This window comes from Elephas maximus, chromosome X (assembly GCF_024166365.1).
Source record: "Elephas maximus indicus isolate mEleMax1 chromosome X, mEleMax1 primary haplotype, whole genome shotgun sequence".
Classification (NCBI taxonomy): Eukaryota; Metazoa; Chordata; class Mammalia; order Proboscidea; family Elephantidae; genus Elephas; species Elephas maximus.
In genome coordinates, this window is record NC_064846.1 from 2,283,096 (window position 1) to 2,310,369 (window position 27,274).

A 27,274-nucleotide genomic window follows, 5' to 3' on the forward strand; every position below is an offset into this window, starting at 1 on the left:
ATGCTCTGAGTTCTGTGCCTCATGTCCTCCTCACCTGGAAAATGGAATAACGAGTAGCAGTAGACCCTACCCAAGGGGTCCAGTGAGGATCCAGACAAAGCCCTGGAGAGTACAGAGAGCAGAGTCCGACATGTAGGCAGTGAAGACACTCAGGGTGACATGCCTGCTGTGCTCAAGGACACAAGAGCCTGTCCCAAGCCGGGCCCACTGCAGCCTGCTCCCCCAAGCTTGCGAGCCCAGCACTGATGGCAGCTGGAGCTCCCGGGGTCTGCCATGTCCCCCCTGGAGAACATTCATTGCAGGGATTTTTCTCCAAACCGTGAGACTGCCCTCTTTTCTTTCCTTGAAACAGAAGAAGAAGTTAATAGTGCCCAGCCTATTCTGATTTTTGTTTTACTATGTGAATCACTTTTGAGAAAGGTGTGCCTTCTAACATGGCCTCAGAGAAGAGAGACCAACAGCACTGACGTGCCTTTCCATCTGTCCCTTTGATATTTGTCCAGCTGAACTTGTTCTGTTGAAACAGAGCAACTTCCAGAGTTTGAGCTTTAGAGGAACAGGGAATGAGTACATTTCAGTTATACCCCTTGGAATGATGCAGAAAATGTTAGCACTTCCCAAAGGACATTTGTGTATCATTTATTTAATTACAATCGATCCTCATTATTCACGGGTTCCTTATTTGCGAGTTGGCCTATTCGCTAAAAATTCTCGTGGTGCTTTCCCAGACATGTGCATACCCAGGGTGGTGAAAAGTTCCCAGCTGAGGTTGAACAAGGCTCGTTCAGTATTTGCTAGTTTATTGTTTACGGGGACTTTATGGAACATCACTACTGTGGGTAATGAGGGTTAAGTGTACATCACCTTTGAGAAGAGTGTGCAAAGTGTTAGCCTGTTGACAGGGAAGGAAACAGATTCCCAGAGAGGTTAAGCGACATGCCTGGGCTCAGACATGTGGATCAGGCACAGGCACCGACCAGCGGGATGTACTCCAGGTTGACTTCTAGGCAGGGCCCCTGGGGTCCCTTCTGTGACAGGCCCGACCCCTTTGGTTGCTGGATTGTGGAGAGGCCGGGGCTGGGTCGGGGGGCTTAGTGGCAGGAGGGTACTCTGGGCAATCCAGGCTGCCCCAAGCATTTTAACAGGCTGCACAGGCCGCCTGCACACCAGCTCCTCTGAGGCCTGCCTGTGCCATGTGGCTTCACACACAGCCTTTCTGGTGCCCCTAGAGTGACAGTGTGCTGTGGCTTTTCCTCACTAGACTCTTGTTTACTAGTGAGATCAGGTGTGTCAGTTAAACATCCTCTCAGAGAGCTCATGGCCCTCTCCCGCACTTCCCCATCTCTGACACTGTCCTGGAAAGCCGCTAATCATTCTTTGTGTTTCTCCATTTTCCCCCAGCCCCCAGGGCAAAGCCTTCCGCTCTAAAGTGGAGCTGATTGCATACTTCGAAAAGGTAGGCGACACCTCCCTGGACCCTAATGATTTTGACTTCACGGTCACAGGGAGAGGGAGCCCTTCCCGGCGAGAGCAGAAACCACCTAAGAAGCCGAAATCTCCCAAAGCTCCAGGAACTGGCAGAGGTCGGGGGCGGCCCAAAGGGAGTGGCACTGCGAGACCCAAGGCAGCAGCGTCCGAGGGCGTGCAAGTGAAAAGGGTCATGGAGAAGAGTCCTGGGAAGCTCCTCGTCAAGATGCCTTTCCAAGCTTCGGCGGGGGGCAAGGCAGAAGGGGGAGGGGCAACCACGTCCACCCAGGTCATGGTCATCAAACGCCCAGGCAGGAAGCGGAAAGCAGAGGCTGACCCCCAGGCCATTCCTAAGAAGCGGGGCCGGAAGCCCGGCAGCGTGGTGGCAGCCGCGGCTGCCGAGGCCAAGAAGAAAGCCGTGAAAGAGTCTTCCATCCGGTCTGTGCAGGAGACCGTGCTCCCAATTAAGAAGCGCAAGACCCGGGAGACCGTCAGCATCGAGGTTAAAGAAGTGGTGAAGCCCCTGCTGGTGTCCACCATGGGCGAAAAGAGCGGGAAAGGACTGAAGACCTGCAAAAGCCCCGGGCGGAAAAGCAAGGAGAGCAGCCCCAAGGGCCGCAGCAGCAGCACCTCCTCACCCCCCAAGAAGGAGCACCACCACCACCACCACCACTCGGAGTCCCCCAAGGCCCCCGCGCCGCTGCTGCCGCCTCTGCCCCCGCCTGAGCCTGAAAGCTCCAAGGACCCCAAAAGCTCCCCCGAGCCTCAGGACTTAAGCAGCAGCATTTGCAAGGAGGAGAAGATGGCACGAGGAGGCTCGTTGGAGAGTGACGGCTGCCCCAAGGAACCAGCTAAGACTCAGCCCGCGGTTGCTCCTGCCGCCACAGCCGCAGAAAAGTACAAACACCGAGGGGAGGGAGAGCGGAAAGACATTGTTTCATCCTCCATGCCAAGGCCAAACAGAGAGGAGCCTGTGGACAGCCGGACGCCCGTGACAGAGAGAGTTAGCTGACTTTCAACTGAGGGGATTGAAAAAGCAAACCAACAAGAATAAAGGCAGCTGTTGTCTCTTCTCCTTATGGGTAGGGCTCTGACAAAGCTTCCCGATTAACTGAAATAAAAAATATTTTTTTTTCTTTCAGTAAACTTAGAGTTTCGTGGCTTCAGGGTGGGAGTAGTTGGAGCATTGGGATGTTTTTCTTACCGACAAGCACAGTCAGGTTGAAGACCTAACCAGGGCCAGAAGTAGCTTTGCACTTTTCTAAACTAGGCTCCTTCAACAAGGCTTGCTGCAGATACTACTGACCAGACAAGCTGTTTGTCAGGCTGCTTAGGCAACGCCTGCACCTGCCCTCCCACCCAACCCTTTTTACCCTGTGTGGGGCAGGAGTGGCACGCTGCTGGTGGTCATTAGGAACAGAGAGCAGTTTAGAAAATACCCGTTTTCCGTGCCATTGGTGCCCCAGTCTCCTGCCCCCACCCTGCCTGTACCTCTCCCAGCTCCCCCCACCTCCCACTCCCAGCGATAACGGGACAAGGAGGTGTGAGGCAGGAGAGACAGCGGGATTCTTTAGCAGAGCAGACCGAGATGGCAAGTAGCTCTGGCCCCTGCAAGACCACCTATGGCAGGCCAAGTCTGGTCCCACGCCGGTACCCATCCAAACTCGACCAGGACACTTGCCCGAACAGAACAGTAACCCCTGTCCCCTCCAGTCCTGACATGGCCTGGGAGGAGCCATCATGTGAACTGCTGGCTGTAGACTGGCCTGAGCCAGTGGAGAATGGGCAAGGTGGCATTGTCCACTCTCAGGGGACATTCTCCAGAGGGTGGCACTAGAGAGAGAGGCTGGGAGAACAGCCAGCCGAGGACACAGCAGGCTGGCCCAGGGTGGGGACCAGACCCAGCACAGTGGGGCAGAAGGGGTTCCTAGTTACTCCAGGCTGTCTTTACCGGTAGTTAGGGACATAGTGGCCTGGGCGGGGGAGGAAAACTGTTCTTTCAGTTATTTTCCAATTCTACTACTTTAGGGACAGCTTAGAATTATTTGCACTATTGAGTCTTCATGTTCCCACTTCAAAACAAACAGAGATGCTCTGAGAGAAAACTGGCTCACTCCAGCCACCAGAAGTGACAGTGTTCAGACTGCCTGTATTTGTATATATCTGCGCTTGTTTTAAAGTGGGATTAGCACATAGGGTTCCCACGAAGCTTCGAAACTCTAAGTGTTTGCTGCAATTTTATAAGGACTTCCTGATTGTGTTTTCTTCTCTCCTTCCATTTCTTCCTTTCATTTTACCCTTTCATTTCTTCCATTCTCTCCTTCTATTTTGTCCTTTCTGTTCCAGGCAGCCGCAGTGCCCCACCATACCCTGAGCTAACGCTTGTAGGCTCTTGGCCCTGTAGAAGTCTCCCTGCCTATCCCTCTGCCTTCACGCTGCAGCCCCAGCCCCTTAGGAGGCCCCGGTCTCCGCTGAATGAGAGCTGGCCATAGCATTTCAGGGCTTCTCTCCCTGCAGAGAATGAAGGAGCAACAAGGTTTTGTTCTCCTAGGTAGGCCTTTCTTCCCTGGTAAGAAAAAAAGCAAAATGCTCTTCCAACCCTAAGCAACAAGCCTTTGCAAAAACTTCAGCTCCAGAGAAGCAGGCGGGAGAAGTTGGGTGGGTGTGTTAGCTGGGTGCAGCATTGAGGCCCCCAGTGTAGTCTCTGAGGCCCCTGTGCTATCCTGACAGTGGCCTCTGGCTGACTCTGCCCAGCTCCTCCTGGCTTACAGTAGTGCAGACACTCCTGAGACCTGACTTAGCGCCCAGTCTCAGCCCTCAGCTCCTCTGATTCTTAGGAAGTCCTGTCTAACAGAGAAGGCTGGGTGGGGCCAGTGCATCACACATTTCTCTCTGGTCCAAGGTGTGGTGCTGGGGGTAGTAGTGGGCTTGGGCTTGGGATGGGTTTTAATTTACAAGTTTTAGTTTGGGTTCCTGTCTTGTTAACCTCTGTTCAGGAAGTCCTTATTTAGCTGCATATCTTCATCATATTGGTATATCCTTTTCTGTGTTTACAGAGATGTCTCTTATATCTAAATCTGTCCAACTGAGAAGTACCTTATCAAAGTAGCAAAATGAGACAGCAGTCTTATGCTTCCAGAAACACCCACAAGCACGTCACCTGTGAGCTGCTGCAGTGACCTGTCAAATGTGTGTTGTCTTGTGTATTTCTGTTCTTGTCCCCGGCTTTCTTGTTCTGGTGTGATCCTGAAGGAGTGAAACATCATAGAAACCGTGTAGCACTTCCTTGCCAGTCTTAGTGATCAGGAACCATAGTCGACAGTTCCAATCAGTAGCTTCAGATAAAACAGTGTTTGTCTCTTCCGGAATGGTTAGAAGCAAGGGAATTTGCCCCGTTTGGTTCGTAGAGTCATAGCTGGCCTGTTTAGCCTATTTGTATCCATTTTCTTATGCTGTAAAGGCAAGTACTGCAACAAAACCCATGTCAGCCTGATTCCTTGCACCTGCACTTGCTGTCAAACCTTCCAGCTTCTTCTCTGGCTTCTCCCCAGGAAGGGAAGTGGGCGGTCTGGGGAGGGTGCGAGGCCTTCCTAACTCCCCTTCCTCGGAGGACAAAAGGCTCCTGACCTCTGACGTGGCCTCACTCGGTAGGCTTCTGTGATCCTGGAACTCCTGGCTCCTCCGAAGGACACCTGCCCATGTGTGTGTGGCATCCGACCAGTTTGCTGAGACACTGTCACTAAGAAGACATGGGTTGGGCTTGGTCTGGCTTTTATACAATGTGCCTAGTCCAGTGCAGTGTGGCTCTTGGGAGCAAAGTCAGGAGTTGGCAGTCGGGCCCAGGGCTGGCCAGCACCCCCCACTCCCCCAGCTTCTTTCCCTCTGGTTCCCAAAGCTGCAGCTGGTGCCTCAGGCTCCGCAGAGTCTACACTCTCCTCTCCCCTTCCATCTGTCATGAGTCTAAGCTGAGGATGGCCCCTGTGGCTGCCCTGCCTTGAGGTCGATTTGAACAGGAGCTTGGAGGAAGGCTGTGTCCCACCCTGTGTTAAGGGGGCCTCGGGTATGTGTGTTCTTGAACTCGACAAAGATTGAGGGCATCTTTTAGTGACTATGTGAAAAATACAGGCATTGACCAACAGCTTTCACATGCCCATGGGGCTGGAGCCTTGAAGGTCGCGTTCAGTCGTCCCCACCCTTGATCTAGGTGTTAGTTTCTACCTCCTCTCCCTGGTTCGTCCTGCCCTGCCCCGCACTAGAGGGCTTGTCATCAGTGGGGTAGCCAGCCTTGAGTGGGGGCGTGACCACAGCCAGGCACTAGTACAGAGGCACTGGGGCCCCTTAGAAATGCCACATCACCCAGCCCATCAGGGTTGCATGGGCCTGAAGCTCCCTGCTGGCCCCAAGCCTTGTTTGTCATTGCCCTGAAGGGGACCCTGAAAGAAGGGTTATCACCAGAAGCCAACAGCCAAGTTGGGTAGGGCAGGCGTTTCCTTAACTGACAGGACCTCTGACTTGTATCCAACTTTTAATAAGCAGCTCAAGCCCAGGCAAGAGCAGAAAGGTCTGCACTGAGTCCACCTGGTGTACCTGACTGGAGTTGGGCAGCCTGAGCTGTGTATCCGTCCCTCCGCCCTGACTGGGCTGGGGATGGTCACGGGTCACCAGTTCTTTGAGACCTTTATGGTTGTCCCACATTGCTTCCTGATTCGAGTTTAACCCGACAGAAATGAGCTGTTTCTAGAGTCCCCTGTGGAAGTTGGCAGGGCAAGCCCCTCGGTTCCCGCAGACATAGCAGGCCGGGGAGGAAGTGGCCCCGGTGTGAGCAGTGAGTGTTTTGCGTCCCAAGCCCTGTGCACCCCCTCGGTCCCCAGGATGCCCTGCTCCTGCCTGCCCGCCATGCTCTCTCTCTGCTGTCTGCAGGGCCCATCTCTGCTCTGTCCATCAGCGAACTAGCTACACTCCGAAAGAACCTGTTCATTTTCTCCACTTTTGTGTTTTTCTCTTTTAGATACTGTGTCAAGCTTTAGAAAAGGCGTTGTCTTAATTGTTATAAGTCACTAGGATACTGCCTCCTCCAGGGTCTATAATTACATATTAAAGGAGAAAAATTTAACACAGAGACCAATTCTCAAGAATTAGAAGGAAAACCTAGAAAACGGTTGGCAGAAAATTACATTTCGATGTTTCTGAATGAAAAAGAGCAAACTTCTGCAAAAATGCTGATCTAAAAATACTTCGAGCTTGGCCTGAGGTGTCTGGTGAGCAGTACAGGCCAAGGGAAATCCAGCCCGAAGCCACCTGAGACTCTGGGCCACTTTGTCATTGGAGAGCCAGTCTGTCCTTTGGTAGCAGTCCCTGAGGAGCCAGCCTGTGACCTGTTCTTTGGAATTGGGTACGGAGGTTTGCGTAGGAGCCCAGCTCTTGGTATGGAAGGTGGAATGTTTACCGGTGACTCAGCAGGCCGCAAGCTGGCACCACCGGTCCCACCCTACTTCCTGCTCTCTCCTCGTCTTGACAAAGCCCACCCCAGTCACTGACGCGTAGGGAACTTGGACGGAGGGCGTGACGTCTATCCCTCGGCATCTGCCTGTTGGGCACCCTGTCCCCCAGGGACTCCAGTCCCCTCCCACCCCCTCGGCCAGTTCTCCCTGCCTCACTCTCCCTCCGGGTCTTAGGGCCTAGAGTGTTGGGAAGCAGCCCCTTCATGAGACTGCCACCCGGGTTCCCCTCTGACTCCAGAGGTGAGGACAGAGGCTGTGCTGGATGAGCCCCTCACCTCGCGCCTGGCCACCTCCTGAAGCCACCGGGCCCTGTCGGGAGGGGCGGGTGGGAGAAACCCTGGGGCGGAGGCAGGACAGGTGCGAGGAGAGCAGCCCCCACCAGCCCAGCCCAGCCCAGTCCAGTCCCCACCTTCCTGGGTGGAAGCCCAACATTGGAATTTGAGAACATTTGGGAGGCTCGCACATGGCCTTGGCTCTGCTGGCCTCCCGTCTTCTCTTGCCCTTGGTCCTGGCCTGCTTAGCAGGGAGAGGAATCAGGTGAACAGTGCCCTCCTGCAGTGTCCGTGTGTCCAGTGATGCTCCTCGTGACTTAGAGACACCTGCCTAGGCTGCTTGTGCTCCTTGATCCTGGGGCTGGCTTTGTTTTGCTTTTTAGTTCTGCCTTTAGTTTTTCTGTCCCTTTTATTTAATGCACCAACTAGACACAAAAAGCAGTGGAATTTTTATATATATATCTGTATATTGCACAATTATAAACTCATTTTGCTTGTGGCGCCACACACAAAAGACCTGTTAAAATGATACCTGTTGCTTAATTACAATATTTCTGATAACCATAGCATAGGACAAGGGAAAATAAAAAACAAAAAACCAAAAAAACCGACAACTCTGTCTGCTGGTCACTTCTTCTGTCCAAGCAGATCCGTGGGCTCTCCTGCTGGTGTCTCCAGGGCTGCCTCGTGCCAAGCCAGGGCAGGCGCCAAATGTCACCCAGGGTGTGCCCTCCTTTTCCTAGTCTCTTGTGCTTGTGAGCTGTGTCCCTAGACTGGGTGCAGGACAGATCACCTGCACGGGCAGGTGGCCAAGGCTCCCTTGACCTGGGGAAGACTGGAGTGTAGTCAGCTCTGGGTGGGGGAGCTGGAACCCACAGAGAGTCTCGACTTCTCCCTCCCCTGCCAGTGAGCTGGGCGTGGTGATCAGCATGGGGAGTCAGGGGACGGAGGGGAGATGGGAAGGCCAGGAAGGGCCCCAGGGACTCCAGAACCCCATGCGTCCGGTGTGCCCCCACCAGGAGTTGGAGAAGACTCCAGAACCACCCCTTTCTTCTCCCGTAGCCTACCAGTAAATTGCATTTGCTTTTGTAATTCTTAATGAGCAATATCTGCTAGAGAGTTTAGCTGTAACGGTTCTTTTTGATCCTTTTTTAATTAAAAACACCAAAAAAAAAAAAAAAACTAGAAACTTGTTCTTCCAAAGCAGAGAGCATTATAATCACCAGGGCCAAAAGCTTCCATCCCTGCGCCATTGCTGCTTCTGAGGCCCGCGTTCACAAGAGGAATGGGTCTCTGGCCCTTTGGGTGGCTGGGCTGCCCTCAGGACCCTCGAGAGAAAGCTGGGTGGGAGGTACTCACCCTGAAGCTGGTGTTCAGTATTAGCAGTGGGCCGGGTGGGGGAGAGTCGGCCAGGAGACCACTGGCGCTGATGTCCTGCCACTCCCAGGTGGGTGTCCCCATGTGTAAATGCACGTGATTTCTGACCAGAAGTGAAGGCAATGCCGGAGTTAGCCCGCGTGGGCTGCTAGCCCTGCCGGCCGGTGAGGCCCCCTGTTCAGTGCTTCTGTGGAGGACGATGGGTGCAGAAAGGGTCACAGAACTTGAAGCCTGCTCCTTCCCTTGCTACCAAGGCCGCCTTTTTCTGTTTGAGTTTATTCCTGCTTCAATCAATAACAGCCGCTCCAGAGTCAGTAGTTGATGAATATATGACCAAATATGACCAGGACTGTTACTAACTACGTGCCGGCCCGAGTATCCGGACACTGTAGCGCGTGCTGTGTTTGCGCTCCTTTCTCCTTCCTGCCCTGCCCTTGCCTTGTCTTTCTGGGGGGTTTCTGTTTGGGTTTGGTTTGGATTTGATTTTTCCTTTTGTGTTCCAAACATGAGACACTCTCTACTGGTCCTCTTAACTGTGGTGTTGAGGCTTATATTTGTGTAGTTTTTGGTGGGTGAAAGGAACTTTGCTAAGTAAATCTCTTACGTGTTTGAACTGAAGTCTGTATTGTAACCATGTTTAAAGTAATTGTTCCAGAGACACCATTTCTTTACAAATGAACAAAAATTGGAGGGAGGAGGCCGGTGACTGAAATGAGAGGGGCTACCTCTTCCCCCGTTCCGGGGAAATCTGAAGAGATGGCCCCCTGCCCAGGTCAGCCACAACCCCCCCAAAAGACAAAAAGACAAAAGAGAGTCCGGTTCTGGCTGACACGTGGCCATCCTCTAAGAGCAAAACCCCTTTCATACCACCCAGTGGATTCTTTTGGCTTCACCCCACCCCCACCCCAAGATTACTCACATCAGAGTTATTTTTAAGGAAAGACAAGGTGGCATTTGCGAGGGTAGCCAGGAGAGGACTGGATGTGTGCAGCTGCCTTCGCTTAAGTGGGGAGGGAGGGTGGATGGCCTAAGTGGTGGGGCCGGGAGGTCCTCGGAGGGGTCTGGCCCAGCTGGCGCTGGGAGGTGAGTGCTCCCCGCCAGAAGCAGCTCCTCCTGAACAGGCCTGGCGTTTGGATGATCCTCTCCAAGGCGGGTCCCGCGGAAGTTACCATTAAAGACACAGCATCCCCTCCCACCCCATTCATATGCACAACACCAATGTGATGTCCCAGGGCAGTAAGTTGACTTGGGAGGGGGCTCTCTGATCCCTGGCAAAATGTGGCATTGAGAAACCCCCTTCCCTTCCCTCAGAGAAGCTGTCACCCAGCATTAGACATTGTTTGGGGTTCATGGGACACATCTCTGCTCCGTGTCCGGCAGCCCTCCTTGGAAAGGCCAGGGACAGTGCCGGTCGTGGTGGCCACTTGCACGGGGAGGGAGGGGCAGTAGCTACAAAAACCAGGTGGGGGAGGGCTGCCCTCCGGAGGCGCAGTTACACTCCCTGTCCCAGCCTGGAGGCCAGTGACACGGGCCACCCAGCCCGGAAGCCTGTCCGAGGATGGGGGAAGTGTGGAGGGTAGGGAGAGCCTGGGGCAGACTCAGCCTTGATGGCATTAACCTTCGGGTTTTGTGTTTCGGGACAATTACTTTAGAAAATAAGTAGGTCGTTTTAAAAACAAAAAAAATATTGATTGCTTTTTTGTAGTGTTAAAAAAAAAAAAGGGTTCTTTGTGTATAGCCAAATGACTGAAAGCACTGATATATTTAAAAACAAAAGGCAATTTATTAAGGAAATTTGTACCATTTCAGTAAACCTGTCTGAATGTACCTGTATACGTTGAAAAACACCCCCACGGAATCCCTGTAACCTATTTATTATATAAAGAGTTTGCCTTATAAATTTACATAAAAATGTCCGTTTGTGTCTTTTGTTGTAAAACCCAGTGATTTTTCATAAGGTTCTTTTACTATTCGAAAAGATGGGCAGCACGCAGTTTTATTTTATTTTTGTAAGGTTTTTAATACATGTGAAGCAAAGAATACTCAGCATGCCTTTCTAAGTGACGCGTTTGCACCTTTTGTTGGGAAGTACTGTATCCTGTGCTGTTAGCATTCTCGATAAATCTCTCTGTGAAAGTGACTCAAGGTCTGGGCTTTCATTGTCAGAAGTCCCCCTCCCAGGTCACACGGGTTTCCTGACCGTCTCTGGCTTGCCCTTGCCACAGATGGACGGGGTTGAGGCCTGGCAGAGCAGAAAGAAGGGATGCGCTCTTCGTCTGCGGAGGCCACCTCTTTGGGGTGCTCCAAGTCCTGAGGACAATGGGGAACCCCAGAAGGGCCGGCCAGGTCTGCCCTGCCTCCATCTCTTCCAGTCCTTCTAATCACAGCACAGGGACTGGGGGCGGGAGGGTCTGCGTGTCCCTGCCAGGGGCGGGGAGCATCTGGGTGCTTTTGGACCCCTTCTCCCAGCTCTGGCTCTTCCTGTCTCGAACGTCAGTTGTGACCTCTGCATTGGCCTTGGCTGCCTGATGACCAGGCCGCTTGACCCAGCAAGGGCATGCTGACAGATTGCCCTAAGGGGGCCCTGTGGGCCACAAGAGCCTGGTTCCCCAGGAGCGGAAGGGGTTTATAGGCCTGTCCCCCCATCCTCTCTGGTTCCCAGTCAGGGTATGGGCTCTCGGTAGCTGTTTGCCCTGGCTCCAGACTGAGGACGCTGCAGATGCTGGACGCACACGTACTGGAAGGTACACTCAAGTCCTGGCCCTGAATGGAAACTGAAAGGGAGGGGGACAAGATCCCACTCGTAGGCATCTGGACTGTTCTAGGAGCTGACAGCCTGCATGAGCAAGGAGGCCCCAGGCCCTGCTCCCCTGAAGCTTAGCATGTGTGTGGTCATCTCAGATGGTAGGGTGTGTCTCAGGAAGGGCTGTCTCCTGAGAAGTCCTGTGGAAGAAGCTCAGTGGGGATAGATTTCAGGCCCTGTGGGAGGATCTGGCTTCTGGAAGCAGCCCTAAGTCCCTGGGAACACAAGCTGGGGATGCTCCTTTGGGGTCAGGATTGAGAGGGGCCAGGAAGCTGGCGGAGAAGACTTATTGGCAGCTGGAGAAGCCAACTGAAGAAGGAACAGTCCTGCTCCTGGGGACTCCCCGTCTAGTGGGGTGGTGGCCCTGTGGTGAGCAGGATGCACAAGAAGTAAAAGGTGCCGGGTGGACTGCAGTCAGCTCTGTCTGCCGAGGGACCGGAAAAGGTTCGCCACAGCTGTTGGACAAGGAGAATGTTCCAGGCCAATCCAGTGGCATGTGCAAACTCCAGGACACAGAAAACCCTGCATGTACATTTTTGGAACCCTGCAGAGTTCTGAATTGCTTAAGGCTGCTGCTCTGTGGAGAGAGTTAGAAATGAGAGGATGGGCAGGGGCCACATCGTGACAGCCATGTGTGCTGCAAAAAGGAACTGGGACCCCATCAGAGGGCTCCAGGACCCCGGGAAGAGTGTAAGCAGGGAAGGTAATAAAGCAGGCGGGGGCCAGTGGGGAAGGGCTGAGCCCCAGAGATGATCAGGGGACGATGGGAAGATAGTGGCTGCTGAGGTGTGGGGTAGAGGAGTGGAGGGGTGGCCCAAGAATCCAAGGAAATCAGGGTGGAGAACATTTTGAGAGTGGGCAAGAGACACAAACGTGGCTAAAGAAGTCAAACTAGCTGAGCAGAGTTCGAGGTGGTGACTGGGGGAAGCCAGACCCTGCTGTCCTGCCCCAGGGGAAGTGAGAACTGCCTGAGAAGTGTGACAGCAAAACGGAGGAGAGACAGCAGGAGGTGAAGGTGATGCGGGGAGGCACCAAGATCGGTTTTTCGGTCAGAAGAGACTTAGGTGTATGTGCTCATTGGAGGGAGCCAGTAGAGAAGGAAAGTAGAGGAGCTAACACTTGGTGGAGCAGGTTTGAAGGAGAGAAGATGGAGCCAGGGCGCCCTCCCTGACTGGAGTCAGCCAAGGGGGGCCTTTGTGGAACACCTAACTGACCCTGTCCTGCCCAGAACTCTGATGACTAGCCACTGCCTACCACTTAAAGACCAAACATCTTAACGGGACCTCCAAATGGCTCTCTCATGGTCCGGCTGTAGCCACCTGGAAGCACTCTCCCATTCTGAAACATACTGTGCCTTCGCCGTGCCCTGTGCTTCTGGTGCCCGAAGCGCTCGTCCTCGTCCCTCAGCGCCCCACTTAGCAGGCCGCTCCTCTTGGAGGCCCGCCCGGTTGGGCGAGGTGCAGGTCCGACTTCCCGGGCTCGCGGGAGCAGGGGCTGCGGCCGGGCGCGGGCGCCCCCTTGTGGCCAAGGCTTGCGCGGCGGCGGCCGAGATGGCGGCGGGGCCCGGGCACCGCCCCTTCCGTCCCGCCGGGCGTCGCACGAGGCGACTTAAAGGGGAAGTGAGTCAGTGTCCGTCGACCCGGCCGGCCGAGGCCCGCGCCCGCCGAGGCCCCAGAGGCCCCGGCCCGGCGGCGGCGGCGCTAGGCGGGCCATGGCCGGGGGCCCGGGCCCGGGGGACCCCGCGGCCCCCGGCGCCCAGCACTTCTTGTACGAGGTGCCGCCCTGGGTCATGTGCCGCTTCTACAAGGTGATGGACGCCCTGGAGCCTGCCGACTGGTGCCAGTTCGGTGGGTGGCGGCGGACGCGGGCCGGGGCGGGGGGCGGGGGGTCCCCGGGTCGCCGCTGCCCGCCTGACGCCCCCTGCCCCGCAGCGGCCCTGATCGTACGCGACCAGACCGAGCTTCGGCTCTGCGAGCGCTCGGGACAGCGCACGGCCAGCGTCCTGTGGCCCTGGATCAATCGCAACGCCCGCGTGGCCGACCTCGTGCGCATCCTCACGCACCTGCAGCTCCTCCGCGCTCGGGACATCATCACGGCCTGTGAGTGCCCGCTGGCCGCCGGGGGCCGGGGGCCGGGGGTCGGGGGCCGGGGGCCGGGGGCCGGGGGCCGGGGGCCGAGGGCCGAGGCGCCACTCACCCTCTCCCTTTCCTCCGCCGTGCACAGGGCATCCTCCTGCCCCTCTCCCGCCCCCCACCGCCACCACCCCGCCCCTGGGGCCCAGCAGCATCTCTGTCCCCTCTGAGGCCAAGGCCAGGAGCCCCAGGAAGTCGCAGTCCTCAGCCTCCACCCTCCTCTCCCCAGGTAAGAGCCGGGGCTGCTGGACAAGATGGGTTTGGGGAAGAGGCACCTTGACCGTGGTCTCTCACTTTAACAGGTTCCCAGACCCATCCTGGGCCCCACCTCGGCCCCACCGCACACCCTGCCGTCCCCCGACCAGCACTGCCAACTCCAGCCCCTTGCTCCACCGAGGTGGGTGCCCCTTGCCTCAGGCAAGATTCCAGGCACAGAGGAAGAAAGCGGAGCCAGCAGCCAGCTGGGAGGCAGCTGGGGTGGATTTGGGGACCTGGCTGCCCAGGGCAGAGGGGAGGAGACCCAGACACAGGAGCCCACCTGCTGGGGTCTTGTCCCACAGCAGAGCCCAGAGAGCCCACTGGCTTTCCTGCAGGGGGCCCACCCTGCCCCGTTCTGCTGGCCCCTCCCTGAGATTGCCCAGGGCACCCGCAACTTCTCCGAGGAGCTCAAGATCGGTGAGGGTGGTTTTGGCTGCGTGTACCGGGCGGTGATGAGGAACACGGTGTATGCTGTGAAGAGGCTGAAGGAGGTGGGTGTGTCCTCCGGCGAAGGCGCCAGTTCAGGGTCCCAGGCTGCTGGGTTGCAGAAAGTCCGGGAAAGGTGGCAGTGGGAGTGGTGGGGTGGCCATGGTGAGCAGAGCCTCTCCCCTCCCCTCCCCTCCTCACCGGGGCTGCAGGACGCCGATCTGGAGTGGAACGCTGTGAAGCAGAGCTTCCTGACTGAGGTGGAGCAGCTGTCCCGGTGAGCTTCCCCCTACCAAAATGCTTCCAGGGCTGTGCCTGGCTCTCTGGGCCCCCGCCATGGCCAGGGGGAAAGTGTGGTGAAGCCTGAGGCGAGACACGTAGCCCTCCCTTTGTCAAGCAGGTTTCGTCACCCAAACATTGTGGACTTTGCCGGCTACTGTGCTCAGAGCGGCTTCTACTGCCTAGTCTACGGCTTCCTGCCCAATGGTTCCCTGGAAGACCGCCTCCACTTCCAGGTAGCCCCACCTGACCTGGCACAGGTCCCTGGGCCTGTGGCACACGGGGTCCTGGGGAGAACTGGGCATACAGCCTTGGGCTCAGTATTTGTGAACGAGTCTCACCAGTGGGCAGGGCCCGGGCTCCCGGCTCTCCCTGCAGCCCCTAGCTTAGGGCTCCTCCCGAGGTTGGGTGGCCATTTTCTATGGGTCTCTTTTTTTTTTTTTTTTTTATAATAACTTTTATTAAGCTTCAAGTGAACGTTTACAAATCCAATCAGTCTGTCACATATAAGTTTACATACATCTCACTCCCTACTCCCACTTACTCTCCCCGTCTTGAGTCAGCCCTTTCAGTCTCTCCTTTCTTGACAATTTTGCCGGCTTCCCTCTCTCTCTATCCTCCCATCCCCCCTCCAGACAAGAGTTGCCAACACAATCTCAAGTGTACACCTGATATAATTAGCTCACTCTTCATCAGCGTCTCTCTCCCACCCGCTGACCAGTCCCTTTCATGTCTGATGAGTTGTCTTCAGGGATGGTTCCTGTCCTGTGTCAACAGAAGGTCTGGAGAGCATGGCCGCTGGGATTCCTCCAGTCTCAGTCAGACCATTAAGTTTGGTCTTCTTATGAGAATTTGGGGTCTGCATCCCACTGCTCTCCTGCTCCCTCAGGGGTCCTCTGCTGAGCTCCCTGTCAGGGCAGTCATCGATTGTGGCCGGGCACCAACTAGTTCTTCTGGTCTCAGGATGATGTAGGTCTCTTGTTCATGTGGCCCTTTCTGTCTCTTGGGCTCCTAGTTGTCGCGTGACCTTGGTGTTCTTCATTTTCCTTTGCTCCAGGTGGGTTGAGACCAATTGCTGCATCTTAGATGGCTGCTTGTTAGCATTTAAGACCCCAGACGCCACATTTCAAAGTGGGATGCAGAATGATTTCATAATAGAATTATTTTGCCAATTGACTTAGAAGTCCCCGCAAACCATGTTCCCCAGACCCCCGCGCTTGCTCCGCTGAGCTTTGAAGCATTCATTTTATCCCGGAAACTTCTTTGCTTTTGGTCCAGTCCAATTGAGCTGACCTTCCATGTATTGAGTGTTGTCTTTCCCTTCACCTAAAGCAGTTCTTATCTACTGATTAATCAATAAAAAAAACCCTCTCCCACCCTCCCTCCCTCCCCCCCCGTAACCACAAAAGTATGTGTTCTTCTCAGGTTTACTATTTCTCAAGATCTTATAATAGTGGTCTTATACAGTATTTGTCCTTTTGCCTCTGACTCATTTCGCTCAGCATAATGCCTTCCAGGTTCCTCCATGTTATGAAATGTTTCAGAGATTCGTCACTGTTCTTTATCGATGCGTAGTATTCCATTGTGTGAATATACCATAATTTATTTACCCATTCATCCGTTGATGGACACCTTGGTTGCTTCCAACTTTTTGCTATTGTAAACAGAGCTGCAATAAACATGGGTGTGCATATATCTGTTTGTATGAAGGCTCTTGTATCTCTAGGGTATATTCCGAGGAGTGGGATTTCTGGGTTGTATGGTAGTTCTATTTCTAACTGTTTAAGATAACGCCAGATAGATTTCCAAAGTGGTTGTACCATTTTACATTCCCACCAGCAGTGTATGAGAGTTCCAATCTCTCCGCAGCCTCTCCAACATTTATTATTTTGTGTTTTTTGGATTAATGCCAGCCTTGCTGGTGTGAGATGGAATCTCATCGTAGTTTTAATTTGCATTTCTCTAATGGCTAATGATCGAGAGCATTTTCTCATGTATCTGTTGGCTGCCTGAATATCTTCTTTAGAGAAATGTGTGTTCATATCCTTTGCCCACTTCTTGATTGGGTTGTTTGTCTTTTTGTGGTTGAGTTTTGACAGAATCATGTAGATTTTAGAGATCAGGCGCTGGTCGGAGATGTCATAGCTGAAAATTCTTTCCCAATCTGTAGGTGGTCTTTTTACTCTTTTGGTGAAGTCTTTAGATGAGCATAGGTGTTTGATTTTTAGGAGCTCCCAGTTATCGGGTTTCTCTTCATCATTTTTGGTAATGTTTTGTATTCTGTTTATACCTTGTATTAGGGCTCCTAGGGTTGTCCCAATTTTTTCTTCCATGATCTTTATCGTTTTAGTCTTTATGTTTAGGTCTTTGATCCACTTGGAGTTAGTTTTTGTGCATGGTGTGAGGTATGGGTCCTGTTTCATTTTTTTGCAAATGGATATCCAGTTATGCCAGCACCATTTGTTAAAAAGGCTGTCTTTTCCCCAGTTAATTGACACTGGTCCTTTGTCAAATATCAGCTGCTCATACGTGGATGGATCTATGTCTGGGTTCTCAATTCTGTTCCATTGGTCTATGTGTCTGTTGTTGTACCAATACCAGGCTGTTTTGACTACTGTGGCTGTATAATAGGTTCTGAAGTCAGGTAAGGTGAGGCCTCCCACTTTCTTCTTCTTTTTCAGTAGTGCTTTGCTTATCCGGGGCTTCTTTCCCTTCCATATGAAATTGGTGATTTGTTTCTCTATCCCCTTAAAATATGACATTGGAATTTGGATCGGAAGTGCGTTAAATGTATAGATGGCTTTTGGTAGAATAGACATTTTTACTATGTTAAGTCTTCCTATCCATGAGCAGGGTATGTTTTTCCACTTAAGTATGTCCTTTTGAATTTCTTGTAGTAGAGCTTTGTAGTTTTCTTTGTATAGGTCTTTTACATCCTTGGTAAGATTTATTCCTAAGTATCTTATCTTCTTGGGGGCTACCGTGAATGGTATTGATTTGGTTATTTCCTCTTCGGTGTTCTTTTTGTTGATGTAGAGGAATCCAAGTGATTTTTGTATGTTTATTTTATAACCTGAGACTCTGCCAAACTCTTCTATTAGTTTCAGTAGTTTTCTGGAGGATTCCTTAGGGTTTTCTGTGTATATAATCATGTCATCTGCAAATAGTGATAACTTTACTTCTTCCTTGCCAATCCGGATACCTTTTATTTCTTTGTCTAGCCTGATTGCCCTGGCTAAGACTTCCAACACGATGTTGAATAAGAGCGGTGATAAAGGGCATCCTTGTCTGGTTCCCGTTCTCAAGGGAAATGCTTTCAGGTTCTCTCCATTTAGAGTGATATTGGCTGTTGGCTTTGCATAGATGCCCTTTATTATGTTGAGGAATTTTCCTTCAATTCCTATTTTGGTAAGAGTTTTTATCATAAATGGGTGTTGGACTTTGTCAAATGCCTTTTCTGCATCAATTGATAAGATCATGTGGTTTTTGTCTTTTGTTTTATTTATGTGATGGATTACATTAATGGTTTTTCTGATATTAAACCAGCCTTGCATACCTGGTATAAATCCCACTTGATCAGGGTGAATTATTTTTTTGATGTATGGGTCTCTTTTGATGGCTTTACCCTGGCTGCTCCTGCACGGCCTGGAGCTGGGCCCACTGCCTCTCGGAAGGGGGATTTCTGCACAAGAGCGCCCCAACTCATGCTTCTCCCCCTTGTGAGCAGAGTGACGAAAGGGTCTCATCAACCCGGCCTTTGAGAAAAGGGAGCAGTTGGCAGCTCTTCGTGTCTTGTGGGCTTCCTTGCCTTGTCACCTGTGTGCCCAGGATGGGCACACTGTGATGGGGGAGGGCAAAAATCCACTCAGCCAGGACAAGTAGCTGCTTGGAGAAGAACTCGGGGAACTCAGGAGTGACTGTTATAGTTTGTAATGAATCCCGGAAACAGACACTCCACGTTCTTAAAACGTTTCCCAAAACATCGGACTAACTTAGTTTCAGCCCCCTTGTGAAGTAGGTAATGGCAGTTTTGATCCTGTTTTTCCAGAAGGGGCAACTGAGGCCCAGAGAGTGAAGTCGTGACAGGTGGGGGAGGGTCAGAGTCGAGGAACAGGAGTGCTCATGGCTGCCCCCCCAGCCCCCTGTGTCCCTCTGCCCTCCAGACCCCGGCCTGCGCCCCCCTCTCCTGGCCTCAGCGAATGGACATCCTTGTGGGCACAGCCCGGGCAATTCAGTTCTTACACCAGGACAGCCCCAGCCTCATCCACGGGGATGTCAAGAGGTGAGGAGGGGCACAGCCGGCACCCTGGGGCCCATGAGAGCTGTGAAGGGAAGATGCCTCCCAGCCTCCCGCCAGCTTAGAGCAGCGAGTCTGGCCCCAGAGGAGCCCTGCCCTAAGTGCCTCCGTGAGGGGCCTGCCCTCTCCTGCTTGAGGCCTGGGACATCCAAGTTGGGGGGCTCCAGGGCTGCTGAGTACCCCAGCATCAGACCCATGTGGAGATGGAGGCCAAGGGCAGGCCCTGCTGAAGAACGGGAGCCAAAACTGAGTGAGTGAGTTTGGGGGCTGCCCCACCCTCTACTGCAAGGACCCAGTGGGTGTGCCCACTGAGCCTTCTGTCACTGGGCAGTGGGCATGGGATTAGCCAGTCTGCTGGACTATGCAGGGCAGCGACAGACCGTTTTCCTGGGGCAAAGCACCAGGTCAACAATCCTGAATTCCATTGCGTTAGGGGCCAGGCAGGTATGGAGAGACATTAGGGCCGGGGCGGGGCTGACTCCACTCTCTTTCGTCCCCAAGTTCCAATGTCCTCCTGGATGAGAGACTGATGCCCAAGCTGGGAGACTTTGGCCTCGCCCGTTTTAGCCGCTTTACTGGTGCCAGCCCTGGCCAAAGCAGTGCCGTGGCCCGGACTCGGACGGTGCGGGGCACCCTGGCCTACCTGCCCGAGGAATATGTCAAGACAGGGAAGCTGGCCGTGGAGACCGACACTTTCAGCTTTGGGGTGGTGAGCTGCTTGCTGGCCCTTGTGGCGGCCTGGGGGAGGAAAAGGCCACAAATGGTCACAGATGAGAGGGCCTGGAAAATTCCATGTGGGGACCAGAGTTTGGTCTGGTGAGACACTAATGAGGCCGCTTCCAAGCCCTGTACCTCGCTTTCCCTCGAGGTCTAGGCCTAGCTCCCTGCATCCTCCGCGCCCTCCTGCCGACACCAGTTCCCACGGGGCTCTCAGGGGCAGGGAGGGGAGAAGGGCTAGGAACCGAGGGCCTGGCCTCTCCTCTGGATAGACCAGACAGTCCTTAGGTCCCTGGACCATGAAGTGGGCCTCTCTCTAAGGCTGGCAGGCCCCCGCCCCATCAACAGCGGCCTCTCACTCACTAGGGACGTGTGGGGCCACTGCATTCTTTGTCTTCATCTCTGGTCTCTGTCCCCCTGGCGCTGTCCCTTCTGGGAACCAGTGCTCCTCTGCTTGTCTGAGGGCTGTGTGCCTGTTGGCCCCAACCCATGCCATTCTGTCAGCCTTAGAGACCACTTCTCTTTCTTCTGCCCTCTTCCCAGGTGGTGCTGGAGACCCTGGTGGGCCAGAGGGCTGTGAGAACACAGGGAACTGGGACCAAGTACCTGGTGAGCCAGCTCCTGAGGCAGCCCTGGAGGGTAGAACGATCTGGAAGGCAGGGCCCCCCAAAGCCTGCCTCCGCTGTTGCTGACTCCTTTTTGAAAGCAGCCAGGGCCTGGACTGCTCCTTGCTGAGGAGAACCCTGTGTCTTTATATGCACGTACTGCATATGAAAACCCCCTGTAGCTGGCGCTGGGTCCAAGGCTGGAGAGGAACCTCTGGAGGAGGGCGGGGAAGGGGAGGCTAGGCACCCAGCAGGGGACAGTCAGGGCTGCAGGGCAGGTCTGGGTTACCCCAGCCTCTCCCTCCTGTATTCCTGGGTGCCTGTCCATGGCCAGAAGACTAGAGACCTGGGTTCAAGTCCCAACTTGACAGGGGCCTGAGAGGGAGCACTGGGCCTCAGTTTCCCTATCTGCAAAACAGACAGGACACGTGAAACGCCTGGAATGTGCTCTGTCAGTATTTGCTCCTCACCCTTCTGGTGCGTCTGCTCCTGGCTCAGGGAACAAACACGCGTGGCCCTGTCTGTTACTGGTGTCTCTGTGGGGACTCTCAGCTGCTCCTGCCATCTCATCTGTGTTCTCCCCTCCTGTTCTTTGTGCGGCCTCAGCTGCCCTCCCTCATCAACAGACTCCTTTCCTTCACCTTCCACACCCATCCACTTGTGCCCTAGTACGTCCCGGTGGCCCATCTTTCCAGCCAGACCCTGACCAGCTGTTTCTCCACTGTCACCATCACTTGCCAGGTCCTCAGTGGTTGTCTCTCATTGGCCTTCTGAGCCCTTCCTCTTCCCGTCTGTTCTCTAGGCTACAGCCAAAGCCCCGGTGAAGGCCTCCCCACTGCTCTTGGGGTGAAGGGCCTGATCCTATGTGTGTCCCCACTGCCTCGTGCCGTCTGACTAGTTCTGATCCCATCAAGCACTCGTTCAGGGAGGCCTGGCCAACCCAGCAGCCCTGGTCAGCGCCCTCGTGGGCCTCTCCGCCCCAGCATGTCTTTCAGTGGCAGCAGCTTCCCAGGGTCTGTGGCCCCTGGGCATCTCCCCCACTGGAATGTCAGCTCTGTGAAGAGGGCTCAGGGTGTTGGGCTTGGCACCCACTGGGGGATTAATGAATACATAGAAAGAGGCATAAACGATGAAGTTTTTGCTCACTGTGTCTGTTCTACAGAAGGACCTGGTCGAAGAGGAGGCGGAGGAGGCCGGGGTGGCCCTGAAAGGTGGCCACACCACAGCGCAGGCAGGTCTGGCCTCGGATGCCTGGGCTGCTCCAATCGCTGCCCAGATCTACAAGAAACACGTGGATCCCAGGCCCGGGCCCTGCCCACCCAAGCTAGGCCAGCCCCTGGGCCAGCTGGCCTGCTGCTGCCTGCACCGCAGGGCTAAGAGGAGGCCCCCCATGACCCAGGTAGCCCTGGAGGGAGGGCCTGACCTGAAGTCCTGCATTCTTGGCCCTGTACCAGAGTGAGCTGACCAAACTGCCTGCCAGGCCTCTTTCTGGAGTTTCCAAAACAACATTCTTTGCTTGCCCTTCAGCATTCAAGTTTCATCTGCTTCTCTCTGCACCATGGGACCCAGGGCTTTCCTGCTTTGACGCTGGACTTTGAGCCTGGCCCAGAGATAAAAACAAATGACCTTTGCTGCGCCCCCTGCTGGGTGCATGGTGCCACTGCATCTGCATCTTTCTGCCCCCTCCCTGATCTCTATCCCCTCTGGTGACAGCTGAGAGTAGAAAAGGCCCCATTTGAGGACAGCAGGGCAGTGAGGTTCACTTTCTAGAAGATACAGAGAATCCTTTCTCAGTCCTTGGTGCTGGTAGCTGTGACTAAGGGCTCCTGGTGACAGGGACAAAGGGGCAAAGAACAGAGCTTTCCCGGTTACAAGTTGTGCCAGTTTAGTGGCCCTGACAGCCCGAGGACAGGTCACGGACAGCCTGAAGCAGCCTTGTGGTTTGAGCACAGGGCCCCACACCAGGGCCGTGCTCTGAAGACCGTGATTGAAGCTGGTAGCCCTGCCAGAGAGCCCTGGTTCTGCTCCCCAAGGCTTGGCCTGTGGGCAGACCTGCTCTGCCTGGCATTGGGGCTGCTTCTTAAAGGGGTCTGGTGGGGCAGGAGAGCCCCACCTGGGTCCCTCCCAGAGAGCCTTTTCTGCCCCCGCAGGTGTACGAGAGGCTTGAGGAGCTGCAGGCAGCAGCAGGGCTGCCCCTGGAGCCTGCTGAGCCCACCGGCCGTGGTCCACCCTCCCCACAGGAGAACTCCTATGTATCCACCGCCGGCATTGCCCCAAGCAGGGGCGCCCCCTGGCAGCCCCTGGCAGCGCCATCCAGAGGCCTGGCCCAGGCTGCAGACCAGCTCCGGAAAGGCCCCAACGAGCCTGTGGAGAGCGACGAGAGCATGTCCGGCCTCTCTGGTGCCTTGTGCTCCTGGCACTTGACTCCAAGCCCCCCCCCAGGCCCGGCCCTGCCAGGTAGCCCTGGGCAAGGAGCTGCCACCTGGGCCCCAGCGCCCCTCAGACTGGCCAGCTGCACTCAGGCAGGGGGTGTCACCGGAGAGTCAAATTGGGGGAGCGGCCCGGGGTCCTGGCCCACAGCCTTGGAAGGTATCTGGGGGCAGGGGACTCCTTCTGGGAAGAGGAACTGGGGGCCTGCTGTTCAGCCCCATGTGTCCTTAGTAAGAGGCCGCTGTTGATGGGGCGGGGGCCTGCCAGCCTTAGAGAGAGGCCCACATCATGGCCCAGGGACCTAGGGACTGTCTGGCCTCACCAGAGGAGAGGCCGGGCCCTCGGTTCCTAGCCCTTCTCCCCTCCCCACCCCTGAGAGCCCTGCGGGAACTGATGTCAGCAGGAGCTAGGCCTAGACCTCGAGGGTCAGCGAGGAGTGCCTAGGGAAAGCCACGCTGGCACAGCTCTGGCAGCTAAGAGGATGCTGTGTACCCCAGGGTCACCGCTGGCTAGTACCACATCATCTGAGCCACCGCAGATCGTCATCAACCCCGCCCGACAGAAGATGGTGCAGAAGCTGGCCCTGTACGAAGATGGGGTGTTGGACAGCCTCCAGCTGCTGTCCTCGAGCTCACTCCCAGGTACCCCAGAGGCTGGGTGGATGGGGCAGATACCCTGGAGACTTGCACTCCTGCCAGCTGCCACAGGTCCTGACAGTGCAGGCAGGCCACTCCCCCAAGGAGGGCTGAAAACCCAGCCACCCCTGCCCTCCCACCCCTTCTCCCTTGGCAAGTTGTCGACTCTACCCCAGCTCCCTACCTTCTCCTGTGAACCTTGGCTGCCCCTGACAACACCTTTCTCTGCCTGGGGTTGCCAACCCTCGCTGATGCTCCCAGAAACTAAGAAGCCCAGCGAGAACTTTCCATTCCAGATGCTACTGGAAGAGGCGCTTCTTAGAAATAGCCTTGATTCCAGAAAATGCCCCAGGAGATGAGGCAGCAGCAGAGCCCCCACCTGCTTGCTAAGTGTCCTCTCCTCTTCCCTTTCATAGGCTTGGGCCTGGGCCCTGCGGACAGGCAGGGGCCTGAAGAGAGTGACGAGTTTCAGAGCTGAGCATGTGCCCGGTCAGACGCCCCAAACCTGGAAGTCAAAGTTCTCGTGGTCGGAAGTTCTCACGGTGTGCGAACGCTTGGCAGCTCGTGGGCTGCGGGCGTGGGGGCACCGTCCCTGGAGGGAGAAGGGGGGGGGTCACAGGCAGGACTCGGCCAGCCAAGCCATCGATTGGCCTTTGGGTCATCACTTGGGTGTCATTAGAGGGACATGGGGAGTACGGATCTGAGGCCGCTGGCTGCATGGGTGCTGGTGCAGTGGGATGAAGGGGAGCTGGCTCCCCTGAGAGTGAGGTGGGGTATCTGCAGCCATCTATGCTGCAGAATAGAGCAGGTGAGGCCCAGAGCCCTCCCGGGCCGTTTGTAATGTGGAAAGTTGCCATGTGGCTGTCCTGTGGCTCGGTCCACTCACAAGAAGTAGGAGTTCTGAGTCTCTTCCCAGTCCACAGCGCCCCGCCCTCCCCCCGCCCCACAAGTCTGGCCAGTGCCTGCATGCCCCAGGGTTCACTGGCATCCTTGGGTCTATGAACGGCTGCAGACCAGGTTAAGCTCTGGAGGCCATGGGCTCAGCCTCTGACCCAGGCACTGATGGTGAAAGAAGGAGCAGCTAGGCCCAAGCCTAAACAGTGAGGAGGCCCAAGAAGACGGAAGTTGGGAACAAGGCAGAGAGGGAGGGGAAGCATTTTCAGAGAAAAAACAACCTTCGCATGTTAGAAGCAAGTCAGATTTTGTTTAACTGAGCGTCCTCTTGGGTGTCTTAGAAAGTAGCCCCGGGCTGTAGCACAGGCTTATGATGATTGTTTGTCCACAATCATGAGTCACACTACACGCCCCCATGAAGCTAGGCATTGGTGAAGTAAAAGTTGTCCTTGAGTAATAAAATTTTGCATTTTGGATCTCTGGCTATACTTGTGGAGTTTCTTGCACTGAAAGTGTTGAGCTTTCTTTCCATTGCTTTTCATCTTAAGATTCTTGACTGTCCATCTAAAAACACTAGCTCCCCAAATCCTCTGGAGGCCCTTGTTTCCACTCCTAATGAGCCGCACCTACACTGGTGCCAGGTCCACAGTACTGCTGTCCAACAGTGCTTTCCTAGGGCGTTAATGTTTTCTCTAAGTCATTTATGTTTTTTTATTCCACTGTAAATGGCACTTTTATTTCATTTTCCGATTGTTCATTCATAGTATATAGAAACACAATTGATTTTTTTATATATTGACCTAGTAGCCTCTGACCTTGCTTAAATTCATTTATTAGTACTAGTAGTTTTTCGGTAAATACCTTGGGGTAGCCAATGTACATGATCATTTCATCTGCAAATAAAAATAGTTTTACTTCTTTTCAAATGTGTATGCCTTTTAGTTCTTTTTCTTGCCTTATTGCATTGGCTAAGACCGCTAGTAAAATGCCGAATAGAAGTGGTGAAAGTGAACATCATCGCCTTGTTCTCAGTCTTAGGTGGAAAGTGTTGTCTTTCACCATTAAGTATGTTCGCTGTAGGATTTTCATAAATGTATTTGATCAGGTGGAGGAAGTTTTCATATATCCTAGTTTGTTGAGAATTTTGAATATAGATGATTCTTGAATTTTTTTAAGTGCTTTTTGTGCATCTGTTGAGATGATCATAATATTTTTCTGATGTTAATCTGGTGAATCACATTGATTGATTTTCAGATGTTAAATCAACCTTGTGTTTCTTAGATAAAAACACTACTTGGTTATGATTCATTATCCTTTTATATATTGCTGAATTCCGTTTGCTAATATCTGTTGAGAGTTTTTATATCTGTGTTCATGAGGAATATTGATCTGTCATTTTCTGGTAATGTTTTCTCTGTTTTTTACTATCAGGGTAATGCTGGCCTCATAAAATAAGTTGGAAACTGTTCCCTTCTCCTATTACACATTCTTACAAGGTTTGTGTTATTTCTCTAAATGTTTGATAGAGTTCACCAGGGGAGCCATCTAAACCTGGAGTTTTATTTGTGGGGAGGTAATTTTTTTTTTTAATTATGAATTTAATTTCTTTAATTAGATATCAAACCATTTAGATTTTCTATTATGTCAGTTTTGGTAATTTTCTTTCAAAGAATTTGTCCATTTCAGTTGGTATATAGTTAATAATATTCCCTTATTATCCTTTTCATGTCTGTATGCCCATTGTGACATTCTCTTTCATTCCTGATATTGGTAATTTGCATCTTTTTTTTTCCCCTTTGGATCAGCCTAAATACAGGATTCTCCATTTTACTAATAATTTCAAAGAACCGAGTTGTGGTTTCACTGATTTTTCTCTATTGTTTGTTCATTGTCCATTTCATGGATTTCTTTTACTTATACTTTGGGTTTAATTTTCTCATCTTTTTCCAGCTCCATGGGGCTGGTGTCACATTGTACTTCCTTCAGAAACCTGCTGTGACCCTCTGCACTCTCTCCCTTATAAGTGATGATATGAACATTTCTCTGCCAGGATCTGGTAACACTCTGAAATTGCTAGAATTTAGATTAATGCTAACGCTTTTTGGTGACACTTTAGATACAGTCAGCATTCAGGGACCTAAACTTCCCAAATTGATGACAACCACTTTATTTATTTTATTCTTTTTTAAATTTTTGATTGTACTTTAGATGAAGGTTTACAGAACAAACTAGCTTCTCGTTAGTCAATATACGAATACATGGGTTGCCAACCCCACCACATGTCAACGCTCTCCCCTTCTCGACCTTAGGTTCCCCATTACCAGCTTTCCTGTCCCCTCCTGCCTTCTCTTCCTTGTCCCTGGGCTGGTGTGCCTATTTAGTCTCATTTTGTTTTATGGGCTTGTCTAATCTTTGGCTAAAGGGTGAACCTCAGGAGAGACTTCAGTACTGTGCTAAAAGGGTGTCCAGAGGTAACACTCTTGGGATTTCTCCAGTCTCTGTCAGACCAGTAAGTCTAGTCTTTTTTTGTGAGTTAGAATTTTGTCCTACATGTTTCTCCAGCTCTGTCTGGGTCCCTCTACTGTGGTCCCTGTCAGAGCAGTCGGTGGTGGTAGCTGGGCACCATCTAGTTGGGCCTGACTCAGTCTAGTGGAGGCTGTGGTAGTAGTGGTCCACTAGTCCTTTGAACTAATCTTTCCCTTGTGTCTTTGGTTTTCTTCATTCCCCCTTGCTCGCGACGAGGTGGGACCAGTGGAGTATCTTAGATGGCTGTGCACAAGCTTTTAAGATTCCAGGCGCTACTCACCAAAGTAGGATGTAGAACATTTTCTTTATAAACTCTGTTATGCCAGTTGAGCTAGGTGTTCCCCAAAATCATGGTCCCCACAGCCCTCAGCCCAGTAATTTGATCCTTCAGGGAGTTTGGATGTGTCTGTGGAGCTCCCGTGACCTTGCTTTGTACAAGTTGTGCTGATTTCCCCAGTATTGTGGATTGTTCTTTTCCAGCTTCTTAAGGTGTGACTGTAAATCATTGATTTTAAACTTTTCTAATAAAAGCATTTAAAGCTTAAGATTTCCTTTTAAGCACAGCTTTAGCTGCATCCTACACGTTTGGATATGTTCTATATTCATTGTCATTCAGTTCATAATATTTTCTAATTTACCTTGAGATTTCATCTTT

General features: G+C 53.2%; 2 protein-coding genes across 6 annotated transcripts in view; both read left to right on the top strand.

The window, feature by feature from the left end:
* Window positions 1-9,526, top strand: part of MECP2 (methyl-CpG binding protein 2) — a 68,289-nt gene extending 58,763 nt beyond the window's left edge. Inside the window, exon 3 of the mRNA XM_049871721.1 lies at window positions 1,402-9,526. Coding sequence (XP_049727678.1) covers window positions 1,402-2,479 — 1,078 coding nt within the window. The 3' untranslated portion in view covers window positions 2,480-9,526. The remainder of the gene's footprint in view (window positions 1-1,401) is intronic.
* A 3,505-nt stretch (window positions 9,527-13,031) lies between these two features.
* IRAK1 (interleukin 1 receptor associated kinase 1) lies at window positions 13,032-25,202 on the top strand. Of its 5 annotated transcripts, none has more exons than XM_049872361.1 (14): window positions 13,032-13,267; window positions 13,352-13,519; window positions 13,644-13,781; window positions 13,855-13,949; window positions 14,116-14,301; window positions 14,449-14,513; window positions 14,637-14,751; window positions 18,679-18,797; window positions 19,314-19,521; window positions 20,073-20,138; window positions 21,297-21,533; window positions 22,285-22,723; window positions 23,062-23,205; window positions 23,616-23,769. In XM_049872361.1, the coding sequence occupies exons 1-14, from the start codon at window positions 13,132-13,134 to the stop codon at window positions 23,675-23,677; spliced, it is 2,178 nt and encodes a 725-aa protein (XP_049728318.1). In that variant the 5' UTR covers window positions 13,032-13,131; the 3' UTR covers window positions 23,678-23,769. The 5 variants fall into 5 exon arrangements, with proteins under 5 accessions (XP_049728318.1, XP_049728320.1, XP_049728322.1 ...); XM_049872363.1 differs by having other exon boundaries at window positions 14,146-14,301; XM_049872360.1 differs by having other exon boundaries at window positions 13,034-13,267; window positions 14,113-14,301.
* Window positions 25,203-27,274: the final 2,072 nt, after the last annotated feature.

Excerpts from the sequence above, each read along its gene's own strand:
- IRAK1 (XM_049872360.1), top strand. The coding sequence starts at position 13,132 with ATGGCCGGGGGCCCGGGCCCGGGGGACCCCGCGGCCCCCGGCGCCCAG. Across the intron at positions 13,782-13,854 it reads CTCCACCCTCCTCTCCCCAG|GTTCCCAGACCCATCCTGGG; the intron begins GTAAGAGCCGGG and ends TCACTTTAACAG. Across the intron at positions 21,534-22,284 it reads GGAGGCCCCCCATGACCCAG|GTGTACGAGAGGCTTGAGGA; the intron begins GTAGCCCTGGAG and ends CTGCCCCCGCAG.